General features: G+C 41.1%; 1 protein-coding gene across 9 annotated transcripts in view; it reads right to left on the reverse strand.

Moving 5' to 3' along the window:
- Window positions 1-23,629, reverse strand: part of LOC124619295 (ral GTPase-activating protein subunit beta) — a 370,359-nt gene that overhangs the window by 182,091 nt on the left and 164,639 nt on the right. For all 9 annotated transcript variants that reach the window (XM_047145577.1, XM_047145575.1, XM_047145576.1 and 6 more), the window contains one exon: window positions 20,006-20,090. In XM_047145577.1, the coding sequence (XP_047001533.1) occupies window positions 20,006-20,090 (85 nt within the window). The remainder of the gene's footprint in view (window positions 1-20,005; window positions 20,091-23,629) is intronic.

Genomic DNA, 23,629 nt, shown 5'->3' on the forward strand with positions numbered 1-23,629 from the left:
AGTAGCAGGAACCTGACTCTGGAATAAACTTCCTCTTATCTTAGAGAGGTGAGTAACATCTTGAGTTTCAAAAGAGAGTTAATAACATAGCTACTGATGCAATGAGAATGTCTACACCTTTGTCCCTGCATGCACTCATTACCCCAAAAAATCCTTCTTTCTAACCAGATCTACCTTATCTCCAATGCTCTTAGCTAGTGCAGTCTACTTAAATTTCCCTTCCCCATATCGCTATATCTGAAAATATCGATTTTGTACACTTATAAATACTTTTTTTCCCCAACGGCCTCACCAGTCACTGTGGTAACACCAGCTTCCATCAGATCACAGAAGTTAAGTGCCGCCAGGTTTGGCTAACACTTAGATGCTTGACCATCTGGGTCTGCCAAGCACTGATGGCAAGAAGATGCTGCACTAAGCCCTTGTGGGGCCAATTGAGGAGCTACTAGGCTGAGAAGTAGTGGCTCTGGTCATGAAAACTGACAACAGTCGGGAGATTGGTGTGCCCAATACATGTCCATCCATATCAACATCCAGTCGCACATAAAAATATTTCTGTTACTTGTCTTTTACCATACATCAGAACCACTGTACACATAGGTATGTACAGAAGTGTGTCAATTTCTGGATCCTGAAGCCATACTGTGAATCAGTTGGTATAATGAATGTTTTCATCCCGTTATATAAAAAACAACATAAAAATGTAGTATAACAACAAAAACAATCAATTATTGATAAAATTATTTAATTGGATGGATAAAAAATCTATTCACCATGTGGCAGCGGAACACACATGTAAAAGACTGTTGTCATTTGCAAGCTTTCAGAGCCAGTGGCTCCTCCTTCAGGCAGAAGGGTTGAAGGGGAAAGAAGAAGGGTGAAGGAAAAGGACTGGAGAGGTCTAGGAAATGGGGTAGATTTTGTGAAAGTCAAAAATTCTTGTCAGACCCTATGCGCTTTCTGCATCCATCTCCCTACCCTATGGCTCCTACCCCTGTGACCGTCCCCGCTGCAAGACTTGCCCTATGCACCCTCCTACAACCACCTATAATAGCCCTGTAACTGGCAAAACATATACCATCAAAGGGAGAGCCGCCCGTGAAATGACACGTCATATCCCAGCTATTATGTAAACACTGTTCAGCCATCTACATCAGCTTGACCACCACCAAATTATCAATTAGGATGAATAGGTATAGGCAGAGGGTATATACTGGTAACTCGCAATATCCTATTGCAGAGAATGCTCTACAACATGACATTCATGACCTCGGTGCCTGTTTCACCACACACGCTATCTGGATTCTTCCCCAAGACACCACCAGTTTCTCAGAACTCCGCAGATGGGAACTAGCACTACAACATGTCCTTGGTTCTCGTCAACCATCTGGCCTTAATTTATGTTAATTTCTTCCGTCTCAGCTTTTCTTCACTGTAACTACTCTTTGCTTCACTCCGTTTTAGCCCTCTACATCTTCTATTGTCTTTCCCATCTATTTTTCACTGCCTCCTCCCACCTTTGTTACGTGCAATGCACTTAGCTTCTCACACTTAGTAACTAGTGCACGATGTTTCAATAGTAATCTCTGTCTTGCATATTACCCTGTCTCCCACTATTAAGCTCTCAGGATTTCCACTCTCATTCCGATGCAGTCCTCAACACTCAGTCATTCCTTCTCATCCCGTAGTGTAAGTCTCACCTGACCTGCAGTACTGGGTGACTTTCCCAAAATCTACCCCTTTTCCTAGACCTCTCTAGCCACTGGCTCCAAAAGCTTGCCAATCACAACAATCTTTTATGTGTGTTCTGCCGGCACTTGGTGAGTAGATTTTTTAGCTATCCAATTAATCAATATAATATCTCTGATAAAATGGAAATCAAAGTAATTAGACAGTAATTACTAAAATATATCTCTCTCCATCTTTATGAATTGGTACTATTTTGGATATTTTCAGCACATCTGGAAAAACTTCTGATTTGAGTGAGCTTTACATACATGTTTTAAGAGATTCTATGATCAGGTCAGATAAAGCATCAATGCCAATGCTGTGTGTGTTCGGTTTCTTAGTGGCTTTTACTACTACTCTGTCTACGTTGCTAAAAAGGAACTGAGTTTTATTAGATGGGGCCTTCCTTCTAGCTGATTGGATTACTCTGATGTAGTGTTTTAGTTTCAAATCTTCAGCTATTGTAGTAAAGTAATTAGTGAATATGTTTGTTGTTTTTGTTGAACTAAGGATTTTCATTTTTTTTTACATGCTGCGGGCTATTAAAATTGCAACACAATGAATGCAGAATGAAACAAATCTCAAATTAGTACGAAGTGCCTGACATGCTTGGATGTACAAATGATAAGCATTTCAGTGCAACCACATGGTGTAGGAAGGAATGACCTCACCTACATTCTGTATGTAAGGAAAAATTAAACAGCATGTTTTTCACTCAGAAATCACATCTGGATGTTGGTTGTTTACAAGTATATTATGTTAGCCTCAAGTAAGAAGGAGAAATGTCTAACAGCATGTTTTGCAATTTGATAGTGATAGAGACTATTGATGATATTTCTGTTCATGATGGTCAGGATCCCACAACTGTCACATGAATATGGAATCAATTTATAATGAGACCCATACTCAATCCCATGCAGGATTTCAACAGCCACATAGGACCAGCACATGAGAGGTCAGGCCTACGGCATACGCAATCATACAGCCAGTTCATGATCCTTGAGACAGGAACTGTTTGCAGCATGACAAGTTTCCACAGGAAAACTGCAACAATATCATAGCATCATTGACAGTCAGCATAGCAACCGCTGTTGCAGCTTTCCTTAAGGGGGCAGCAGAGATAGCAAGACCAACAATGGTCTACCCAACAATAAGACTGGACACAGGAGTGGCACCCTGTTGGCTTTTTAGAAGATTTCCAGTTCCGTCTACAGTATCACAAAGGATGTATCGACATCTGGAGGTTCCAAGAACAATGTACATTGCAACAGTGCATTTGTCATCATCTAATAGGCTCAGCACCTCACATGATACTATTGGCAGTGATTGGGTTCACAACACGGTTATACCTGCTTCACACAGCCAGTAATTTGGACAGTAGCTCTTACATTTATGACATCATAAGGCTGTTGGTTGTGTCTTGTCTCACACTGTTACATCTGCTTCACACAGCCAATAATTTGGACAGTAGCTCTTACATTTATGACATCATAAGGCTGTTGGTTGTGTCTTGTCTTCGAGTTCTCTGTGACATTATTTTTCAAACATGTAAGGCAAGACCACACGTTGCCCATGCTGTCCTGAGCAACCTTGAGATAGAGTTGCAGCACGTAAATTAATATACCAGTCTCTATCATCCAAGCTTAGCTTAACTCAATGCTCATCCCGGTCAGAGCCACTGTTGTTACCAGAAGTGACAGTTCTGCATTTTAAATTTCACACTCTGTAGCCTTCCAATAACTTACAAATTAAGTAATGTTTTCTTTCTTTTATACCATATTCTCACAATCACAAAAAACTCGTATCTGCTGACCTTCCTGGTGCAATTTTAATTTAGAACAGTATATTAACCTACTACCTTCCTGATTAAGTACCACATAGCTTTTACTTCATATACTGCATTTTGAATATAGTTATCAATACTTTTTTTTGTTTGTTTAATTACTTTTCTTAAAACACACACACACACACACACACACACACACACACACACACACACACACACACACACACACACACACACACATTATATATCTAAGGGTTCTGTACCTCAGTTGGTAGAAATGGAACCCATCTAAAATCACTTTGTTGTTCCTCTGCCTGTCTGTCTGTCTGGCTGCCTGATTGACTGACTGACTGCTAAAAACTAGTTTTCTCTGGAAAGGGTAGTCATATTTTAGATTTAGATTTACTTTCATTCCAATTGATCCGTAGTGAGGAGGTCCTCCAGGTTGTGGAACATATCAAGTAGAAATTTATGCCACAAACTAAGGTCTACAGTCCCTTGGTGGTGTAGCAAACTGAAGCTTCTAAGCCAACGCAATCAAAAGATACAGCCATTTATTTCACGTATTCTGATACTGGAAAACTCACTCATCAAATGCAACAATGTACTTCCCATTGATCTAGAATCACAAAATTTGGCAAGGTGCCAGGTTTCATAGTACAACTAAAGGAAAAAAATCAGAAAATTGTAAATCTGTAATGATATCACATGAATAAAAAAATTTTTGTAATTTGTTATCAGACTTCAAAATTAAAATTGAAACATTACCAAAAGTCTTGCAATTCAGTGTCAGTAACAGACAAAAATTGTAGAGGTTCTCAATTCCTGGGATGGATCAACTGTCTATACACATAATTAAGTTTTTATGAAATCCTCAGAGTGCGAGTTCTACTTGTACCTGGCCGATTTTTGTAATATGTTGTATGTTTGTTCGTGTGTTAGAGCATTTCTTTTCTTACACATTTTGTGCAGTTTCTCTTTTTCTGGCATCAAGATCTAATTATTTTAGGGATCCAACTATTTGCATTTCTAATACTAACATTTACAGTATGTAAAGAAACGCCTGCTTCAAAATGCATTACTAGAATACCTAACAATGTTGTGGCCCTCAGTCCAGAAGACTGATATGATTCAACTTCCCTCCCTGGTCCATCCAAGCCTTGGCCTCTCTCTTAACACTTTTAGCCCCCCCCCCCCCTTCCTTTTCTACCACCCATCCTTCCCTCCTTCACTTAATGACAATTCCTTGATACCTATCTATCAATCCCTTCTTTTAATCACACTGTGGCATAATTTTATTTTTTCCACAATTTGATTCAGTACCTCCTCATTAGTAATCTAATCTACCCATCTAGTCTTCAGCCATCTTCTGTAGCACAGCATTTCAAAGTATTATACACTATTCCTGTGTGTACTGCTTACTGTCCATGTTTCATTTTCATACGAGGTTACCTTAAATACAAAATGCTTTCAGAAAAGACTTTTCCAGAAAAGCTTTTCTTGATTTACAACTACGCATTTTATACCCTCTCTACTTCTGCCGTCATCACTTATCATTTATTTTGCTTCCCAAATGTGTTGGGGATATGTGAACAAACATTTTCCAGCATGCATAGTGGCGCACAAAATATGATGTGCAAAATGCATTAGACTCTGTGGAATATACATGTTCCATGTTTGTTGATGGGCAACGTAATGTATTTGCATAGCCAAATGTATTAATATGTGTTGTGCGTATAAAGCAAAAGTTTATTTTGTCCCTTAAATAGTTGTTACTTGTCATTTAGCTGCATTAATTTGCATAAACTACTACAGGTTATGGGCCCAGCTACTGGATTAAAGCGAAATAATAAGCTTTAAGGTGACGTGTATTTGCGCAAAAACTGCGCGGAAGTTTGTATAAAGTTGGATTGTGTACACTATACGAAGAAGAAAAATAACTGCAAAATGAGCACAACACAGATACCGCAAATAGAGCGGCTTGTAGGGCATGAAAATTACGTGACCTGAAAATTTGCTGTTGAGGCGTATTTGCACTTGGATGACTTACGGGACGTCATAAACGGTAAATTGGAACCTACAGAATCAAGTTTTGCTACTAAGGATCAGAAGCTGAAATCAAAACTAATCCTTTTGATTGATCCAGTGAATTATGTTCACATAGAAAAGGCTATGTCTGAAAAGAAGGTATGGGACAAACTGAAAAACGCATTTGAAGATGGTGGTTTAACCAGAAAAGTAGGATTACTTCGTGAGCTGATAACCACAAGATTGAATAAGTGTGAAAGCATGGATGAATATGTGAATAAAATAATTTCGATCTCCAATTGTCTGAGGAATATTGGTTTTGAAATTGCAGATGAATGGATTGGAAATTTATTGTTAGCTGGACTACCAGACAAATATTCGCCAATGATTATGGGTTTGGAAAGTTCGGGAATACCCGTTACAGCAGACAGTGTTAAAGTAAAGATCCTACAGGATGTGAAGACTGAACCAGATTCTAATGCTTCAGAAAAAGAAACGGCACTGGCTTTATACTCTGAGTACAAGAAGAAGAAGCCAATAAGATGTTTCAGATGCCAGAAAACTGGACATATTGCTTCACAGTATAATGAAAAGTTAGCACATTAATTCTAGTAGTCCTGATAGAAAGGCTACCCTGAAAGGTAAGGTATTTTCTGTTTTTTACTCTTTTAATGAAGCGATTGATGATCATGCAGAATGGTTCCTAGATTCAAGAGCATCTGTGCACATTACCAAAGCTCCGTCAGGTTTGTATGATGTTCAGTCAAGGACTGGCATTGGAATTTCCACAGTTGACGGATGTAAGTTAAGGTGTGAACTCGCAGGAAAAGTGGATCTTAATTTGCTTGTGAATGTGGAAAGGGAAATTGTTACTGCTCATGATGTACATTATGTAAAGAACATTGCAACTAATTTGTTATCAGTAAGCGAAATAGTAAAGAAGGGTAATACAGTTATCTTCCATATAGAGAGAGCCAAAGTGATAGATTCTTGTGGTGATATTGTAGCTACTGCAAGTAATGTAAGAGGTATTTACAAAGTGAATACAGTTCAAAATACTGCTGAAACAGGAAATCACTTTGTTTATGCTGCAAAAGTTTCTTATGGCATAGGGGGCTCGGACATTTGAATAGGAAAAATATGACTGGGATGGAAAATTATGGAATGAATAATGTCCAATGTGAGGTGTATTTGCAAGGGAAGCAGGCTAGATTGCCATTTAAATCAAGTCATAGCAGATCTACACTCAGATCTCTGTGGGCCTATGGAGAATGAATCCTTAGGAGGTAGCTTCTATTTCCTGGCATTCATAGATGATTTTTCTACATACATTTATGTTTATTTTATAAGTAGAAAGGATAAAGTGAATGATGTATTTGTTCTTTATTGCAAAATGGTCAAAAGACAGACTGAGAAGAAAATTAAAATTATTAGATCAGACAATGGATCAGAGTATGTAAACAGACAGTTTAAGAAACAGATGAATGGAATGGGTATTAGGCATCAGACTACCATTCGCTAAAGTCCTCCTCAGAATGGAGTAGCAGAACGAGCCAACAGAACCATTGTAGAAAAGGCAAGAAGTAGGTTAAGTGTTTTTGGGCAGAGGCTGTGCCAACAGCAGTGTATTTAATTAACAGATCATCTACCAAAGCTGTGAGACACAAGACACCTTATGAAGCATGGCCTGGGAAGAAACCGGATCTAATGCACTTGAAAGTCTTTGGATGTGAAGCCATTGTTCAGATTCCAAAACCATTAAGAGGAAAATGGGATGCAAAAAATCAAAAATACATTTTTGTTGGCTACTGTGAGGATACAAAAGACCACAGATTCTATAATCTTGTGAATAAGAAGATAATAAGTAGTAAAGATGTAGTATTTTTAGAGGATTATAGACCTAAAACAAAGGAAAGTAGTCAAAATGATACAGTTATGTAACCAAGCATAATGTGCGATTGGGCTGAAACAGAGATGGAAACTGAAACAGAGGAAGGCGAGAATAAAGAGGAAGCTGATGTGCAACCTGAGAATCAAATTGAGGAAGAAGATTCAACAGAGGAAGTCAGTTTAAGGCAGTCTTCGCGTGTAGCAAAACCAAAAGAATATCCGGAGTACGAAATGTATGCTGCCCAAACAAACAACAATGAACCATTCACAGTTGATGAAGCTTTAGCAAGTTCAAATGCTCAAGACTGGAAAAAGGCTATTGAAAAGAAGCTTCAATCTTTTGTGGATAATGATACATATGAAAGGGTTGACATGCCTGAAAATAAAAAGCCACTAAGAACAAGATGGGTGTTTAATATTAAAAATCCTGAGAGTGCAATATCGAAATTCAAAGCCAGATTGGTAGTTAAAGAATATTCCCAGAAAGAAGGAATAGATTACAATGAAACTTTCTCACCAGTGGTGAAGTATTCATCATTAAGATACCTTTTAGCTCTTGCAGTAAATGAAGACTTATTAATTCAACCAATGGATGTGAAAACAGCCTACCTGAATGGAAGGCTGGAAGAGGAAATACATGTGAATCCACCTGATGAAGTTAAGCGACCTTATCGAGGGAAAAGGAGAATTTGGCATTTGAAGAGAGGCATATATGGATTAAACCATTGCTGGTATAAATGTTTGCATAAAACTAGGCATGTTACAGTCAAAGGCAGATCCAAGTATACACCATAAAAGGAGCAATGAAGAAATTGCAATCATGGCCATATGGGTGGATGAATTCGTCTACATCTACATCCATAATCCACAAGCCACCTGATGGTTTGTGGCAGACGGTACCTTGAATACCTCTATCGGTTCTCCCTTCTATTCCAGTCTCGTATTGTTCGTGGAAAGAAGGATTGTCGGTATGCCTCTGTGTGGGCTCTAATCTCTCTGATTTTATCCTCATGGTCTCTTCGCGAGATATACGTAGGAGGGAGCAATATACTGCTTGATTCCTTGGTGAAGGTATGTTCTCGAAACTTCAACAAAAGTCCATATCGGGCTACTGAGCATCTCTCCTGCAGAGCCTTCGACTGGAGTTTATCTATCATCTCCGTAACGCTTTCGCGATTACTAAATGATCCTGTAATGAAGCGCGCTGTTCTTCGTTGGATCTTCTCTATATCTTCTATCAACCCTATCTGGTACGGATCCCACACTGCTGAGCAGTATTCAAGCAGTGGGCGAACAAATGTACTGTAACCTACTTCCTTTGTTTTCGGATTGCATTTCCTTAGGATTTTTCCAATGAATCTCAGTCTGGCATCTGCTTTACCGACGATCAACTTTATATGATCATTCCATTTTAAATCACTCCTAATGCGTACTCCCAGATAATTTATGGAATTAACTGCTTCCAGTTGCTGACCTGCTATATTGTAGCCAAATGTTTTGAGATCTTTCTTTCTATGTATTCGCAGCACATTACACCCGTCTACATTGAGATTCAATTGCCATTCCCTGCACCATGTGTCAATTCGCTGCAGATCCTCCTGCATTTCAGTACAATTTTCCATTGTTACAACCTCTTGATATACCACAGCGTCATCCGGAAAAAGCCTCAGTGCACTTCCGATGTCATCCACAAGGTCATTTATGTATATTGTGAATAGCAACGCTCCTACGACACTCCCTTGCGGCACACCTGAAATCACTCTTACTTCAGAAGACTTCTCTCCATTGAGAATGACATGCTGCATTCTGTTATCTAGGAACTCTTCAATACAATCACACAATTGATCTGGTAGTCAATATGCTCTTACTTTGTTCATTAAACGACTGTGGGGAACTGTATCGAACGCCTTGCGGAAGTCAAGAAACACGGCATCTACCTGGGAACCCGTGTCTATGGCCCTCTGAGTCTCGTGGACGAATAGCGCGAGCTGGGTTTCACATGATCGTCTTTTTTGAAACCCATGCTGATTCCTACAGAGTAGATTTCTAGTTTCCAGAAAAGTCATTATACTCGAACATAATACGTGTTCCAAAATTCTACAACTGATCAATGTTAGAGATATAGGTCTATAGTTCTGCAAATCTGTTCGACGTCCCTTCTTGAAAACGGGGATGACCTGTGCCCTTTTCCAATCCTTTGGAACACTACGCTCTTCTAGAGACCTACGGTACACCGCTGCAAGAAAGGGGGCAAGTTCCTTTGCGTACTCTGTGTAAAATTGAACTGGTATCCCATCAGGTCCAGCGGCCTTTCCTGTTTTGAGTGATTTTAATTGTTTCTCTATCCCTCTGTCGTCTATTTCGATATCTACCACTTTGTCATCTGTGCGACAATCTAGAGAAGGAACTACAGTGCAGTCTTCCTCTGTGAAACAGCTTTGGAAAAAGATATTTAGTATTTTGGCCTTTAGTCTGTCATCCTCTGTTTCAGTACCATTTTGGTCACAGAGTATTTAGGGGAAATTAATCAATACTTAGGCATGAAGATTCTAAGAAGTGCCAACAGAGAAGAATTATGGATTGATCAATCTCTGTACACAAGGAAAATCTTAGGTACATTCAATATGGAAAATTGTAAACCTATTTCTACTCCTATGGAAAATAGTGCAAAGCCGAATAACTGATGATGACAAGAAACGTAAGGAAAGTGTACCCTATTTGGCACCTGTAGGAAGCCTACTGTACTTAGCACAGACTTCCAGACCAGACATTGCATTTGCCACAAATGCAGTAAGCAAGTTTTGCAGTGATCCGAGAGAAAAGAACTGGATGGCAGTCAAGAGAATATTCAGATATTTAAATGGAACTGCTGATTATAAGTTAAAATATTCTAAAACTGGAAATGTAAATTTGGAAGGACACAGTGATGCAGTCTGAGGAAATGAGCTGGAAAGCAGACACTCCATCACTGGAAGTTGTTTTAGACTAATGAGAGGATTGGTATCATGGTCATGGAGGAGACAAAGAACTGTTGCTTTGAGTAATGTAAAAACTGAATATATGGCCTTGTCCTCCACTATCCAAGAAGATCTTTGGATCCGTACACTGATGAGTAAAATAGAATCTCCTCCAACATTAATGTTGTGACTCGCCGATTTTTCAAAGTGCAACCGCGCAGTTACGCGCGTCCTCTACATGCGGCGCTGACCGCCAGCCATGCAGCAGCTGCAGCGCCACCCAAGCGGCCAGCCAGCCAGTGGCTGCTAGACTTGGACTCAGTTATGATTTGACTGTTAAAGTGTACACACGTCTTATTCTGTTTACTTGATCTGTGACTTTCATGTATTGCGTCTCCCTTGAAATATATTTGTTCAACTTGAAGTTATTACAATTGGTGACGAGGATGGGATTTTTCTTTTCCATTGTTGACCCACATGTTTCCATGGCTACTTTAGAGCAACTATTGCAAGGTCTCATAGAACAGCAAACGCTTCTCACAAATGCGATTCGTGATTTCGTCGCGGCATCGAATGCGGGGCGTCTCTCGTCGTTGTCTCTATCTACTTTTCCTCCTTACGACGAGATGGCAGGAGAATGGTCTGATTACGAAAAACATCTTTGACAGCACTTCTTGGCATTTCATGTTGCGGACGAACAAACATGTAAGTATCTGTTCCTTTCATGGATTTCACATCAAATGTATCGGTTGTTGTCGCAATTGGCTCCTTTGAAAGATCCTGCGTCTTTGTCCTTTGCCGCAATGTGCTCACTTCTGTTCATCTATTTTCAAAAGCAAACACATGTGGTAGTCTCTCGTGTTGCCTTTTATCGTTGTCAAAAACAACCGAATCAATCCCATCACGCTTGGGCTGCTGAATTTCACGACCTCAGTACAAAGTGTCAATTTGTTATTGAAATTCACAAAGTATCCGATGCCGATTACATGGTACGGGATGCTATTATCCGATCGGCGCCCGGGAAAGAAGTTAGGCAATGTGCCCTTCAGTTGGCAAATCCGACTCTAGATGAAGTCCTATCCATTGCTCAGTCTTTTGAAATTTCTCGTGCCACTGGAGCGCAAATAGAGGCTTGGGGCAACATCAGGGAAATACAACCTCTGTGTGATGTTGATGAAGCGTGTGGCATGTCCCCGCCGGCCAACGTGGCCGCAGTAAGCTCCTAAGCGCAGCCTCGGCCTAACCGTAAACAAACCTCTAAGAAACTGTAGCAAAACCCACGGCAACTTCCTTCATGTCCGCAGTGTTTTATGAAACATTCACGAGAAGATTGTCCACAATGTTGGGCCGTGTGTCACAAATGCAAAAAAAAAAAAGGGTCACGTGTCATCCGTTTGCAAATCCGACCGCATACATGATGTTCATGATCGTGATGCTGATTCTGCTTCTGTGTTGTCTGTCAATTGCTCTTCTTCCCTTTCAGGGAAGTTATTCCTCACTGTCCAAATCCTTGGTCGGGATGTTGGCATGCAGGTGGATACTGGTTCTGCTGCCACTATCATCAATTAGCAGACGTATCCTCAGTTGGGTTCTCCAATCCTGTCACCTGTCACTAGGCAATTACGGGCTTACAATAAACAGAAGATTTCTCTCTTGGGACAATTTGATGCTTAGGTGTCTTACAAATCTGTCGTTTGCACTGTTCCCATATTTGTGGTCAACCATAGACCATAGACACGCAGAATCTTTTTGGTTCCGATGCATTTCGCGTTTTTGGGTTCTCCATAGATGACTCTGTCAGTATCGTCTCTGATGCTATTCCTTATGCTCAATTGGATTCCTTGTCGACGACATTTTCATCACTTTTTTTCTCCTGGGTTAGGCCGTGCAAACGACTTTGAAGCTCATATCACGCTCAAACCCACTGCTCGGCCTAAGTTTTTTCGGGCTCGGCTGTGGCCCTTCGTGATCAGGTCAAACGGGAGCTGGATCGTCTCACTGCTTCAGGGGTCTTGCTTCCTGTCACTTCCAGTGAGTGGTCCTCTCCTGTCATTGTCGTTGCTAAGCCAAATGGTGATATTCGTCTCTGCGGCGATTTCAAAGCCACTGTAAATGCTCAATGCCTTATCGACACTTACCCTATGCCCCAACCTGAAGAATTGTTCACTAAACTAGCTGCAGGCCAGTATTTTTCTAAAATTGACCTGTCAGAAGCTTATCATCAACTTCCTCTCCACGCTGCTTCCCGGCAGTTTCTGGTCCTTGACACGCCTTTCGGACTCCATCAATACCAATGATTGCCATTCGGGGTTGCCAGCACCCCTGCTCTCTTTCAGCGATTCTTGGAACAATTATTGGTCCCTGTCCCTGGGTGTGTAAATTACCAGGACGACATTGTTGTCACTGGTTCCACCACTGACGAACATCTTCAAAATCTCCACACACTTTTTCATGTCTTACAGACTGCCAGTCTTAAGTGTAATCTTCAGAAATCAAAATTTTTTCAGGCATCTATCACGTACTTGGGGTTTCAACTCTCTCGGGATGGTATTCGTCCGCTTCAGCAAACTGTCGCTGTGATCGATGCCCTTCCTCACCCTACATCTGTTAAGGAACTGCAGGCCTTCTTGGGGAAAATAGCATATTATCACAAGTTTTTACCGTCTGCTGCTTCGGTGGCTCAGCCGTTGCGTCGCCTGTTGCATAAAAATGTGCCTTTTCACTGGTCCGTGTCATGCGATGCGGCTTTCCAGAAATTGAAGACTATGCTGAAACAGGCCCCGTGCCTGACTACTTATCGACCTGGCCAACATCTTGTTCTTGCCACGGACGCCTCTCAATACGGAGTCGGTGCAGTCCTTGCGCACCGTTTCTCTGGCGGTTCTGAACAACCCATTGCTTATGCCTCCAAAACACTCACGGATGCCCAACAAAAGTATTCTCAAATCGAAAAAGAAGCTTCTGTCATTATTTATGCTCTTCACAAGTTTGGTGTTTTTCTCTATGAATCCAAATTTTATCTTGTTACGGATCACAAACCACTTGTTTCCTTGTTTCATTCATCAACGTCACTTCCCGACAAGGTTGCACGCCGCCTCCAGCGTTGAGCTCTTTACTTGTCTCGTTTCAATTATGAGATTCATTTCCGGCCGATGGCTCAACATGCGAATGCTGATGCACTGTCTCGCCTTCCCATGGGTCCTGATCTGGCATTCGATATGGACGAACTTTTGTGTTTCCACCTGGATGTTACCGAGCAGCGGGTTGTGGACGGGTTCCCCATCACAGGGGACCGCCTGGCGGCTGCTACAGGTTCTGACCCTACCCTCTCCCGGGTTTTACGCTGTATTCAGAAGGGTTGGTCAGATCATCCATCCGCTAAGACTTCTGATCCGTTGCGGAACAACTACGCTTTGTGTTACCGCCTCACGGCTAGGTATGGTGTTATCCTCCTTTCCACCAAAAATGCTTCGCCGTGTGTTGTGGTACCTGCGTCTTTGCGTGCTTCGGTCTTCCACCTCCTTCACCAAGGGCACTGGGGTGTCTCTCGCACAAAATCTCTGGCGAACTGTCATGTGTACTGGCCCGGCATCGGCTCTAAAATCGCACACACGGTCGCTGCCTGCGGCCCTTGTGCATCACAGGCCGCCGCCCTGAAGTCATCTTTGTCACCGTGGCCTTCGCCTGAGACGCCCTGGGAGCGCATTCATGCTGACTTTGCGGGACCTTTTTCAGGTACTTATTGGCTTTTCGTTATTGACGCCTACTCTAACTTTCCTTTCATTGTCCGTTGCAAGTTGCCTACCACCATAGCAACCACCAATGCTCTAGCTCGCATTTTCTCTTTGGAAGGCCTTCCCTCTACTCTTGTTACTGATAATGGTCCGCAATTTGCCTCTTCCGATTTAGCGGATTTTTGTGCCTGTCATGGCGTCATGCACGTCACGGCCCCTCCGTTCCATCCACAGTCAAATGGTGAGGCTGAACGACTGGTCCGCACATTTATGGCTCAGATGAGGAAACTCCTGACTTCTTCTGCTGATGATGTGCTTCTCCAATTTCTGGCTTCTTACCGTTTCACCCCCATGGGCGACCACTGCCCGGCTGAGCTCTTACATGGATGACAGCCCCGCACGCTACTTCATCTTCTGCAGCTTTCCACCTCACGGCCACAGGTGCTTTCACTTGGCCGGTTCACCGCCAACGACCTTATATGGGTACGGGGATATGGCAGGCGGCCAAAATGGAGTCCTGGTCGCATCTTACGACACCGTGGCCGACACCTGTATGAAATCCAGACGGACATGGGTGTCGCAGTGCATCATTCGGACCAGCTTCGGCCTCGTGTGCCGGCAACGCCTGTTCCAGATGCCGCTACACCACCTTCGGCTCTACCTGACGCTCGGGATACTGGAATCTCTCATTACTCACAACGCAGTTCTCTCACCATCATATCGGTGCCAGCACAAGAACTGACGGCACCAGGAGACGTGACCATGCAGGAACCAGATGACCATCATCTGTCGAACCAACTCTACTCGCCTCCTTCTCCTACGGACGCTGACACATCGCCCATGTCTCCTGTTATAACAACCGGACTTGCCGCAACGGGCAGATTGGTGCACGGGGCCCCAGCAGATTCGACCCCCATGTCTCCCGTCATCTCGATCCGTTATCATCGGGGACACTTCCGTCCGTACGGGAAGCCGCCTCCTCGAGACTTTACGGCCAGTGAAACAATGCCTATGGACATTAGCAGTCTCCATGCCACCTCCATCAAGACCTGTGCAAAAAATTCAAAGGGGGGAAAAGTGTTGTGACTCGCTGATCTTTAAAAAAGTGTCACCACGCAGTTGCACGTGTCCTCTACATGCGGCGCTGTCTGCCAGCCATGCAGCAGCAGCGCCACCTTAGTAGCCAGCCAGCCAGCAGTCGCTAGACTTGGACTCGGTTATGATTTGACTGTTGAAAGTGTACACACGTCTTACTCTTCTTACTTGATCTGTGACTTTCATGTATTGCATCTTCCTTGAAATATATTTGTTCAACTTGAAGTTATTACAATTAAAGCCAACTGTGGTATTTTGTGGTAATATGGGAGCTATTATACTTGCAAAAAATAATGTCACCAGTGTAAGATCCAAACATATTGACACAGGGCATCAATTTATAAGACATTACGAGGAAAAGGGAAATATAATCCTCAGTTATCTATGTATAGAAGAAATGTTATCTGATATCCTAACCAAGCCTCTCAGTAAGGACAAATTTCAGAAGCTGGTAAAACATTATGGTTTAACCTGAGATGTATAGTGTTGAGTATCTGAAAAATTAAAGTAGTAAAGTAGTAAAGGAGTTTTGCTATTTAGGGAGTAAAATAACTGATGATGGTCGAAGTAGAGAGGATATAAAATGTAGACTGGCAATGGCAAGGAAATCGTTTCTGAAGAAGAGAAATTTGTTAACATCGAGTATAGATTTAAGTGTCAGGAAGTCGTTTCTGAATGTATTTGTATGGAGTGTAGCCATGTATGAAAGTGAAACATGGACGATAACTAGTTTGGACAAGAAGAGAATAGAAGCTTTCGAAATGTGGTGCTACAGAAGAATGCTGAAGATAAGGTGGGTAGATCACGTAACTAATGAGGAGGTATTGAATAGGATTGGGGAGAAGAGAAGTTTGTGACACAACTTGACTAGAAGAAGGGATCGGTTGGTAGGGCATGTTTTGACGCATCAAGGGATCACAAATTTAGCATTGGAGGGCAGCATGGAGGGTAAAAATCGTAGAGGGAGACCAAGAGATGAATACACTAAGCAGATTCAGAAGGATGTAGGTTGCAGTAGGTACTGGGAGATGAAGAAGCTTGCACAGGATAGAGTAGCATGGAGAGCTGCACCAAACCACCACAACAACAACAACAACATCTGAAAAATATTTGTTCAAGGGGGAGTGTTGGGGATATGTGAACAAACATTTTCCAGCGCGCATAGTGGCGCACAAGATATGATGTACAGAATGCATTAGACTCTGTGGAATATACATGTTCCATGTTTGTTGATGGGCAATGTAATATATTTGCATAGCCAAATGTATTAATACGTGTTGTGCAAATAAAGCAAAAGTTTATTTTATCCCTTGAATAGTTGTTACTTGTCATTTAGCTGCATTAATCTGGATAAACTACAACAAAATGGCAAAAATCATCAACAAATTTTGCTGTTTCATTTAAGAATCTCATTCCCACAGAATTAACTGACTTACTGCTACTACATTCCATTACACTTGTATCACTTTCATTGATATTTATTACTTTCAATTATGTTTCACTTATAAAGAATTGTTTAATCTGTAGTGTGTATTCGGTTAACTGGATTAAGTGATAGTTCTTGTGGTGGTGTAAATCACACCTACAAGTTTGTTAAGTCTAACTGTGTCATATGCTGCTGTTAGATCAATGAATGCCAAATATATAATCCATTTTCTCTTGAGAATGTTTGCAAGAGAGGGTAAATTACAGGCATGGCATTTGTTGATCTACTAGTATTGTTCTAACGGTGGCATATGGAAGATTTATAACATCACCAAGGATTATTGATCAACGCTGTTCATTCGGTGTCTACTACAAGAAGTGTTATTCTTTATTGCCTGGAACAACAAGGACAGACAATGGAGAATTCAAAAGAATCGTCTGACACAAGACAGTGAGCTAGTCTCGCTGGTGTACGATGCCTACAGCAATGACTAACATGTTGGAACAAATGTGATACAGTATATTTCATTTATGCCGATGATACAACAGTTCAGCTCAAGAAAATACTACCAGCTAATAAGAAATAGTTTTTACTTTTTTTTAAATTTGTAAGCATTCCCAATGTTTAATAAGTCAGCATTGAAGACCTTGACACCAGAATTTAGGAACCCAGTTATGCAATATTCTTACAGCTTTTTACTTTAGCTACAGTGCTCCAAAAGATAATTCATAAACAGAACTGGGAACAATAGTGTGTAAAATAAGAAGGCACCTTTGTGTTCACATCAACAGCACGACATAATTTTCAGTGCAAAACATGCCGGAATGAGTATCATCATAAGGCAAGTCTGTTACAGGCATTGCTAGTGTTGCTTGAGTTTAGCTAATCCCTAAGGTATTTTACACCTACTGTTTGTAAGTGATAGATTTTTTCCTTCGTCAAAGAGTAATGTCTACTACTGAGATGGATAAGCTTTTTAAAAATACAGACAGCAATGTGTTGCTAATGTCTGTCTTCTGAACGAGTAAACTCCCCTCCCCCATCCCCCTTCCCCCCAACTTTGATTCTTTGAGGAATTGAACTACCATATACATAACAGGGGGAACAGGTAGACTAAAACTGAAGAAACTGCAAAAAGGTGGGAATTTAAGGAGATGGGACCTGGATAAACTGACTAAACAAGAGGTTGTACAGAGTTTCAGGGAGAGCAGAAGGGAACAATTGACAAGAATGGAGGAAAGAAATACAGTAGAAGAAGAATGGGTAGCTTTGAGGGATGAAGTAGTGAAGGCAGCAGAGGATCAAATAGGTAAAAATACAAGGGCTAGTAGAAATCCTTGGGTAGCAGAAGAAATACTGAATTTAATTGATGAAAGGAGAAAATATAAAAATGCAGTAAATGAAGCAGGCAAAAAGGAATACAAACGTCTCAAAAATGAGATCGACAGGAAGTGCAAAATGGCTAAGCAGGGATGGCTAGAGGACAAATGTAAGGATGTAGAGGCTTATCTCACTAGGGGTAAGATAGGTACTGCCTACAGGAAAATTAAAGAGACCTTTGGAGAAAAGAGAACCACTTGCATGAATATCAAGAGCTCAGATGGAAACACAGTTCTAAGCAAAGAAGGGAAAGCAGAAAGGTGGAAGGAGTATATAGAGGGTCTGTACAAGGGCGATTTACTTCAGGACAATATTTTGGAAATGGAAGAGGATGTAGATGAAGATGAAATGGGAGATATGATACTGCGTGAAGAGTTTGATAGAGCACTGAAAGACCTAAGTCGAAACAAGGCCCCGGAAATAGACAACATTCCATTGGAGCTACTGACGGCCCTGGAAGAGCCAGTCCTGACAAAACTCTACCATCTGGTTAGCAAGATGTATGAGACAGGCGAAATACCCTCAGACTTCAAGAAGAATATAATAATTCCAATCCCAAAGAAAGCAGGTGTTGACAGATGTGAAAATTACCGAACTATCAGTTTAATAAGTCACAGCTGCAAAATACTAATGCGAATTCTTACAGACGAATGGAAAAACTAGTAGAAGCCGACCTTGGGGAAGATCAGTTTGGATTCCGTAGAAATATGGGAACACGTGAGGCAATACTGACCCTACGACTTATCTTATCAGGAAAGAGGGAAGGAGAGGGAAAGACAAAAGGATTTGGGTTTTAAGGGAGAGGGTAAGGAGTCATTCCAATCCCGGGAGTGGAAAGACTTACCTTGGGGGGGAAAAGGGACAGGTATACACTCGCACACACACACATATCCATCCGCACACATACAGACACAAGCAGACATACATATATATTCAAGACAACTGAGGAAACACTGCAGTACATTAGTGAGCAGAAGGAGACAACACCAACTGATATCACCTGTTTGCACAAGAGGAGAAATATTGCCGTGCAAAAGAGGGCTAAAGGAGGGAAACAATCATTTATCAAAGCCGTTCTTAAAACCCCAGACCCATAAGTTTTATCTTTTTCGTTAGGCCTGGCTTTCCCCGTGTATGTAATCATACATTCATACTTTAAAATGAGATCATTTTGTTTCCTTTACTAGTTTTGGAAGGGTGTCGTGCCTATTAACAAACACTTCTAACTAGCATGTGTTATGTATGAAGTCACAAAATGTTAATGAAATTGGGTTTTGGTAAAAAAAAAAAAAATGTGTTTTGAATGGTAAGGCTGGGGTCAGAATAGAGAATTTATAGAACTCCAGCCTATCCAGATTTATTGTTGTCTAGCTTAACCTTCCATCACATTAGGCTGACCAGTTGAGAGTCTACTGTACCCACAACAAGCTCTGAGAAGGAGACAGACAGACTATTTGTTGTGTTGGTTTCCAATGTAGACATCATTTAAACTGGAATACTTCCAAAGACGAGTAAGGCACATAAATGTCATCATTTGTTGCAAGCTACTTCTACAGGTTTTTGTAGTAATGGTCATAGTTTAATGATGGATTTCACTACTTAGAAAAGCTATTTATAAATTATACTGTACTTTCAGCAGACCAATAATTTTTTTGCATAGCAGAAAACACATTAACACTATGTTTCTCATGAAACACTGTAATCTGGCAAAGACAGCACACATAGGAGCATAACAGGACATTTTTCATTCATGTTGACATTCAATTCTTTGTTAACATCTTTAAGATGCAGAAAGACAACATTGCACACAAGACAATATTAGTAATATTATACAAAAGAGAAAGTTATTTTGTGGCAGGCCTACACTGAACATGATAACAGCTCTAGTTATATCACGTGAACAGTACTATTACTGGATTTATCAAAAAGACTCGTGATTCTAGCACATATGAAAATCAACATTATTTAATGTTAGGATTACCTGAAAGTGAAGAGGAAGAGCCAGCATTGACAGTAAAAGATGGATGGATGCACGACGCAACTCAGTTTTGGATACTGACAGTGACCTATACACAAAAGAGAAATAAATTAAATTTACAACTCAGCCACATATTTTAAACAGACACTTTTTTCATCATAAATCTTCAGTTACCCCAAAACAACACCAAAATTCATTTGGAACTATATGCATAAGACTAAATTTTTGAAGGCATAAAAGGAAATACAGACGAATGGACCAAGATTAAACCTGTCAGCAAAGTAATTATTTATGTCTTTAGGAAACAACTAATAGTCAATGTTTCCTTTAAACTGGATGCTACTGAGTATTACTACACTCTATCAGTAACCTGAAGAGCAAGCAGCACTTGTGGAAGAAGTAGCCTTTCCCAGAAGAATGCCCTGCCAGTACCTGCCATATATAATGACTAAGACTCAGATTCCGGTCTGGCAGCCAGTTCGGCTAGCGATGATATACAAAGAGTCTGTTAAAGCAAATTTCTTGCATTAGTTATATTAGTTACTAATTTCTATCACTAATATGTTTTTAACATATTTGATGGAACACAAACACTCCCAGGTGTGTTGAGCATTGTGTCTGTGCCACTCCCTTAAAAAGTGTGCAGTGGATGGACTGGCATAATATTGGGGAACTATCAGCAGGTGCTCCTTGGACATAGTTGGGTAGAGAAAGTCACGACCCTCCTGCATGCTGATTAGTGTAGGAAATTTGTACAAAATACAATCATCAGTAATTTTTCAAATTATTAAGAGATATTTCATCATAGGCTGTTTGTGATGATAGATGCTAGGTTAGGGATATTTTTACAAGCAATATGCCATCTACAATCAAATTATTTTATTCTACTGCTTATACCTATTGCATTTCACAGCTAAAACTCCATCTCCTATTTTATTCTACTGCTTATACCTATTGCATTTCACAGCTAAAACTCCACCTCCAATAACTTCATTGATTTTTGGATGTTACATCTGCTTCAGTTTATCACCTTCATTTCACCACAATGCCTAGCGGAGCATATGTGGAAAGAGAACACTAAAACTAAAAACATATAAAAACACACACACGAGCACAGACTCACGCGTGCTGCTGCCCCCCCCCCTCCCCCCGTGACACACACAGTAAACACAACACTGGTGCTACCATACAAGCAAAGATGATCAAAATCAGAAGTTATGGATAGTGAAAAGTAATAACAAATGGGTGAGGTAGCATGAACTCTATCCCTGTCCCAGGGAGAGAGCAGAGTTCCACACAGAATTTAAGCAAAAACCTCTATTGCTATTTAAAATCTCATTTGCTAATTTAATTTTCAGTAACACTATCCAACAGCCAGAAGTGCATGCCACAATCTTCATGTTGTTATATTCTGTAGAAGAATTGGTGCTAAGGCAATATTCGGCAGAAGAAGATTTGCTCAGCAGTCAAAAATTGGCTCTAAGCTCTATGGGACTTAACATCTGAGGTCATCAGTCCCCTAAACCTTAGAACTACTTAAACATAACTAACCTAAGGATATCACACACATCCATGCCCGAGGCAGGATTCAAACCTGTGACCGGAGCGGTCCCGTGCTACTGACTGAAGCGCCTAGAACCAATCGGTCACACCGGCCTGCCTGCTCAGCTGTCATAAGCATGTGTGATGCCTATGTTTAATATACAGGACCTCCACAGTGCTGATAGTCTGACCAATATATGACATATCACAACTGCAAGGAATACAATACACCTGCTTTATGCAAATCGAGATCATCCTTTATGGATCCTAAAGGGCACTACTCTTACATGGAGGTTGAAAACCATGTTTCACATAATGTTTCTGCAGAATATGACAAATTTTATCGGAAATGGTTACCGCACAAGGCAAAAAGGCAGTAGACTTTGATGCCATCTAATTATCATCATAACTCCCTAGAGCACTGTGTATCTGATCTGTCTTTCATACCCAGCGAGGTGGTGCGGTGATTAGCACAGTGGACTCACATTCAGGAAAATGACGGTTCAAACCTGCATCTGGTCATTCTGATTTCAATTTTCCATGATTTCCCTAAATTGCTTCACGCAAATGCTGGGATGGTTCATGTGAAAGGGCATGGCCGACTTCCTTCCCCATCGTTCCCAAATTTGATGGGACCAATGACCTCACTGTTTGCTTCTCCCCTCCCCCCTCCCCCCTCCCAAATCAACCAACCTATCTGTCTTTCACTATAATAACTGTGACAAAAGGTGACTTCCAGATGGGCTAACTCAATTGACATACGATTGGGCTCTGCAATGACTTGGGCATGGTGAACCAAGGTACAAAGTACTCCTTCATGCTAAGCCAGATGGTGACAACTGTCAGTCTGTAGATATGAACTGGTGTGAATTGGCTCCCTATAAATGGCATGTCCCAGCATGCCATCAACCTTCCTAATGACCAGCACATCAAAAGGGAAGGCAGCTGTCCTTTTCCACCCCCATTTGGGTGAATTAAATTTAGACACACTAAAAAGCCATTTAAATTCTTACTCCCATGATGCCAAACAACAAAGGTATCATAAGGTATTATTTTTTATTTTAGACACTGTCACTTTTTCATGATACAATTACAATCAGCTTTGGCCTTCAAATGCCATGTTCAGATGCTATGTGCAGCAATTGATGCACAAGTGTTTATGCATTGTCAAGTATTCTTCTGATCATTGTAAGAAATCGACTGATTTCTGGATGCGACTCAACAGAATAATTGAGAATGAGTGAACATTTGTTCATCAAATGCTGCCCATAGCATCTGACGATGGCCTTTAAAGGCTGAAACCGGTTATAATTGCATCATAAAAAAGCAAAAGTGTCAAAAATAAAGAAGTAATACCTTACAATAAGTCAATCATTGCCTCTGCAAACAGAATGTCGTTTTTTCCAAAAAGTTGCTCAAAATGTTCCATAAACAGTACCATAATCTCATCAGTCCGTTCACAGTTCTGTTCACTGCATAAAAAGTGGAAGTCAACTCATGTCAAAACAGGTTCATCAATTCAACGTCAAACATAACGTCAGTCAATGGTAATGCAATAGACAGAGGAACAAGAGTGGGGAGAGAGAGAGAGAGAGAGAGAGAGAGAGAGAGAGAGAGAGAGAGAGACTACATCAAAACTCTCTAACATATCAGTATCATTCAAACACAATCCCTCTGACTGACGTGAGAAATTCACTGAGTTCTTAATGTGATGGTTGGTCGGTTGGTTGGCTTGGGGAAGGAGACCAGACAGCGTGGTCTCATCGGATTAGGGAAGGATGGGGAAGGAAGTCGGCCGTGCCCTTCCAGAGGAACCATCCCGGCATTTGCCTGGACTGATTTAGGGAAATCACGGAAAACCTAAATCAGGATGGCCGGACGCGGGATTGGACCGTCGTCCTTCCGAAGGCGAGTCCAGTGTCTAACCACTGCGCCACCTCGCTCGGTCTTAATGTGATGCACACACTGATCTAACAGTAGACTAAATAGAGTAGCAAGGTTTTTAGCTACATGATATGTTGAAACACCAATAGGCCTAAGAGAAACCCCTTCCTTGTAAACCTTTGGAAGGCCATATGATCTAGA

The sequence above is a fragment of the Schistocerca americana genome, chromosome 6, assembly GCF_021461395.2.
Source record: "Schistocerca americana isolate TAMUIC-IGC-003095 chromosome 6, iqSchAmer2.1, whole genome shotgun sequence".
Taxonomy (NCBI): Eukaryota; Metazoa; Arthropoda; class Insecta; order Orthoptera; family Acrididae; genus Schistocerca; species Schistocerca americana.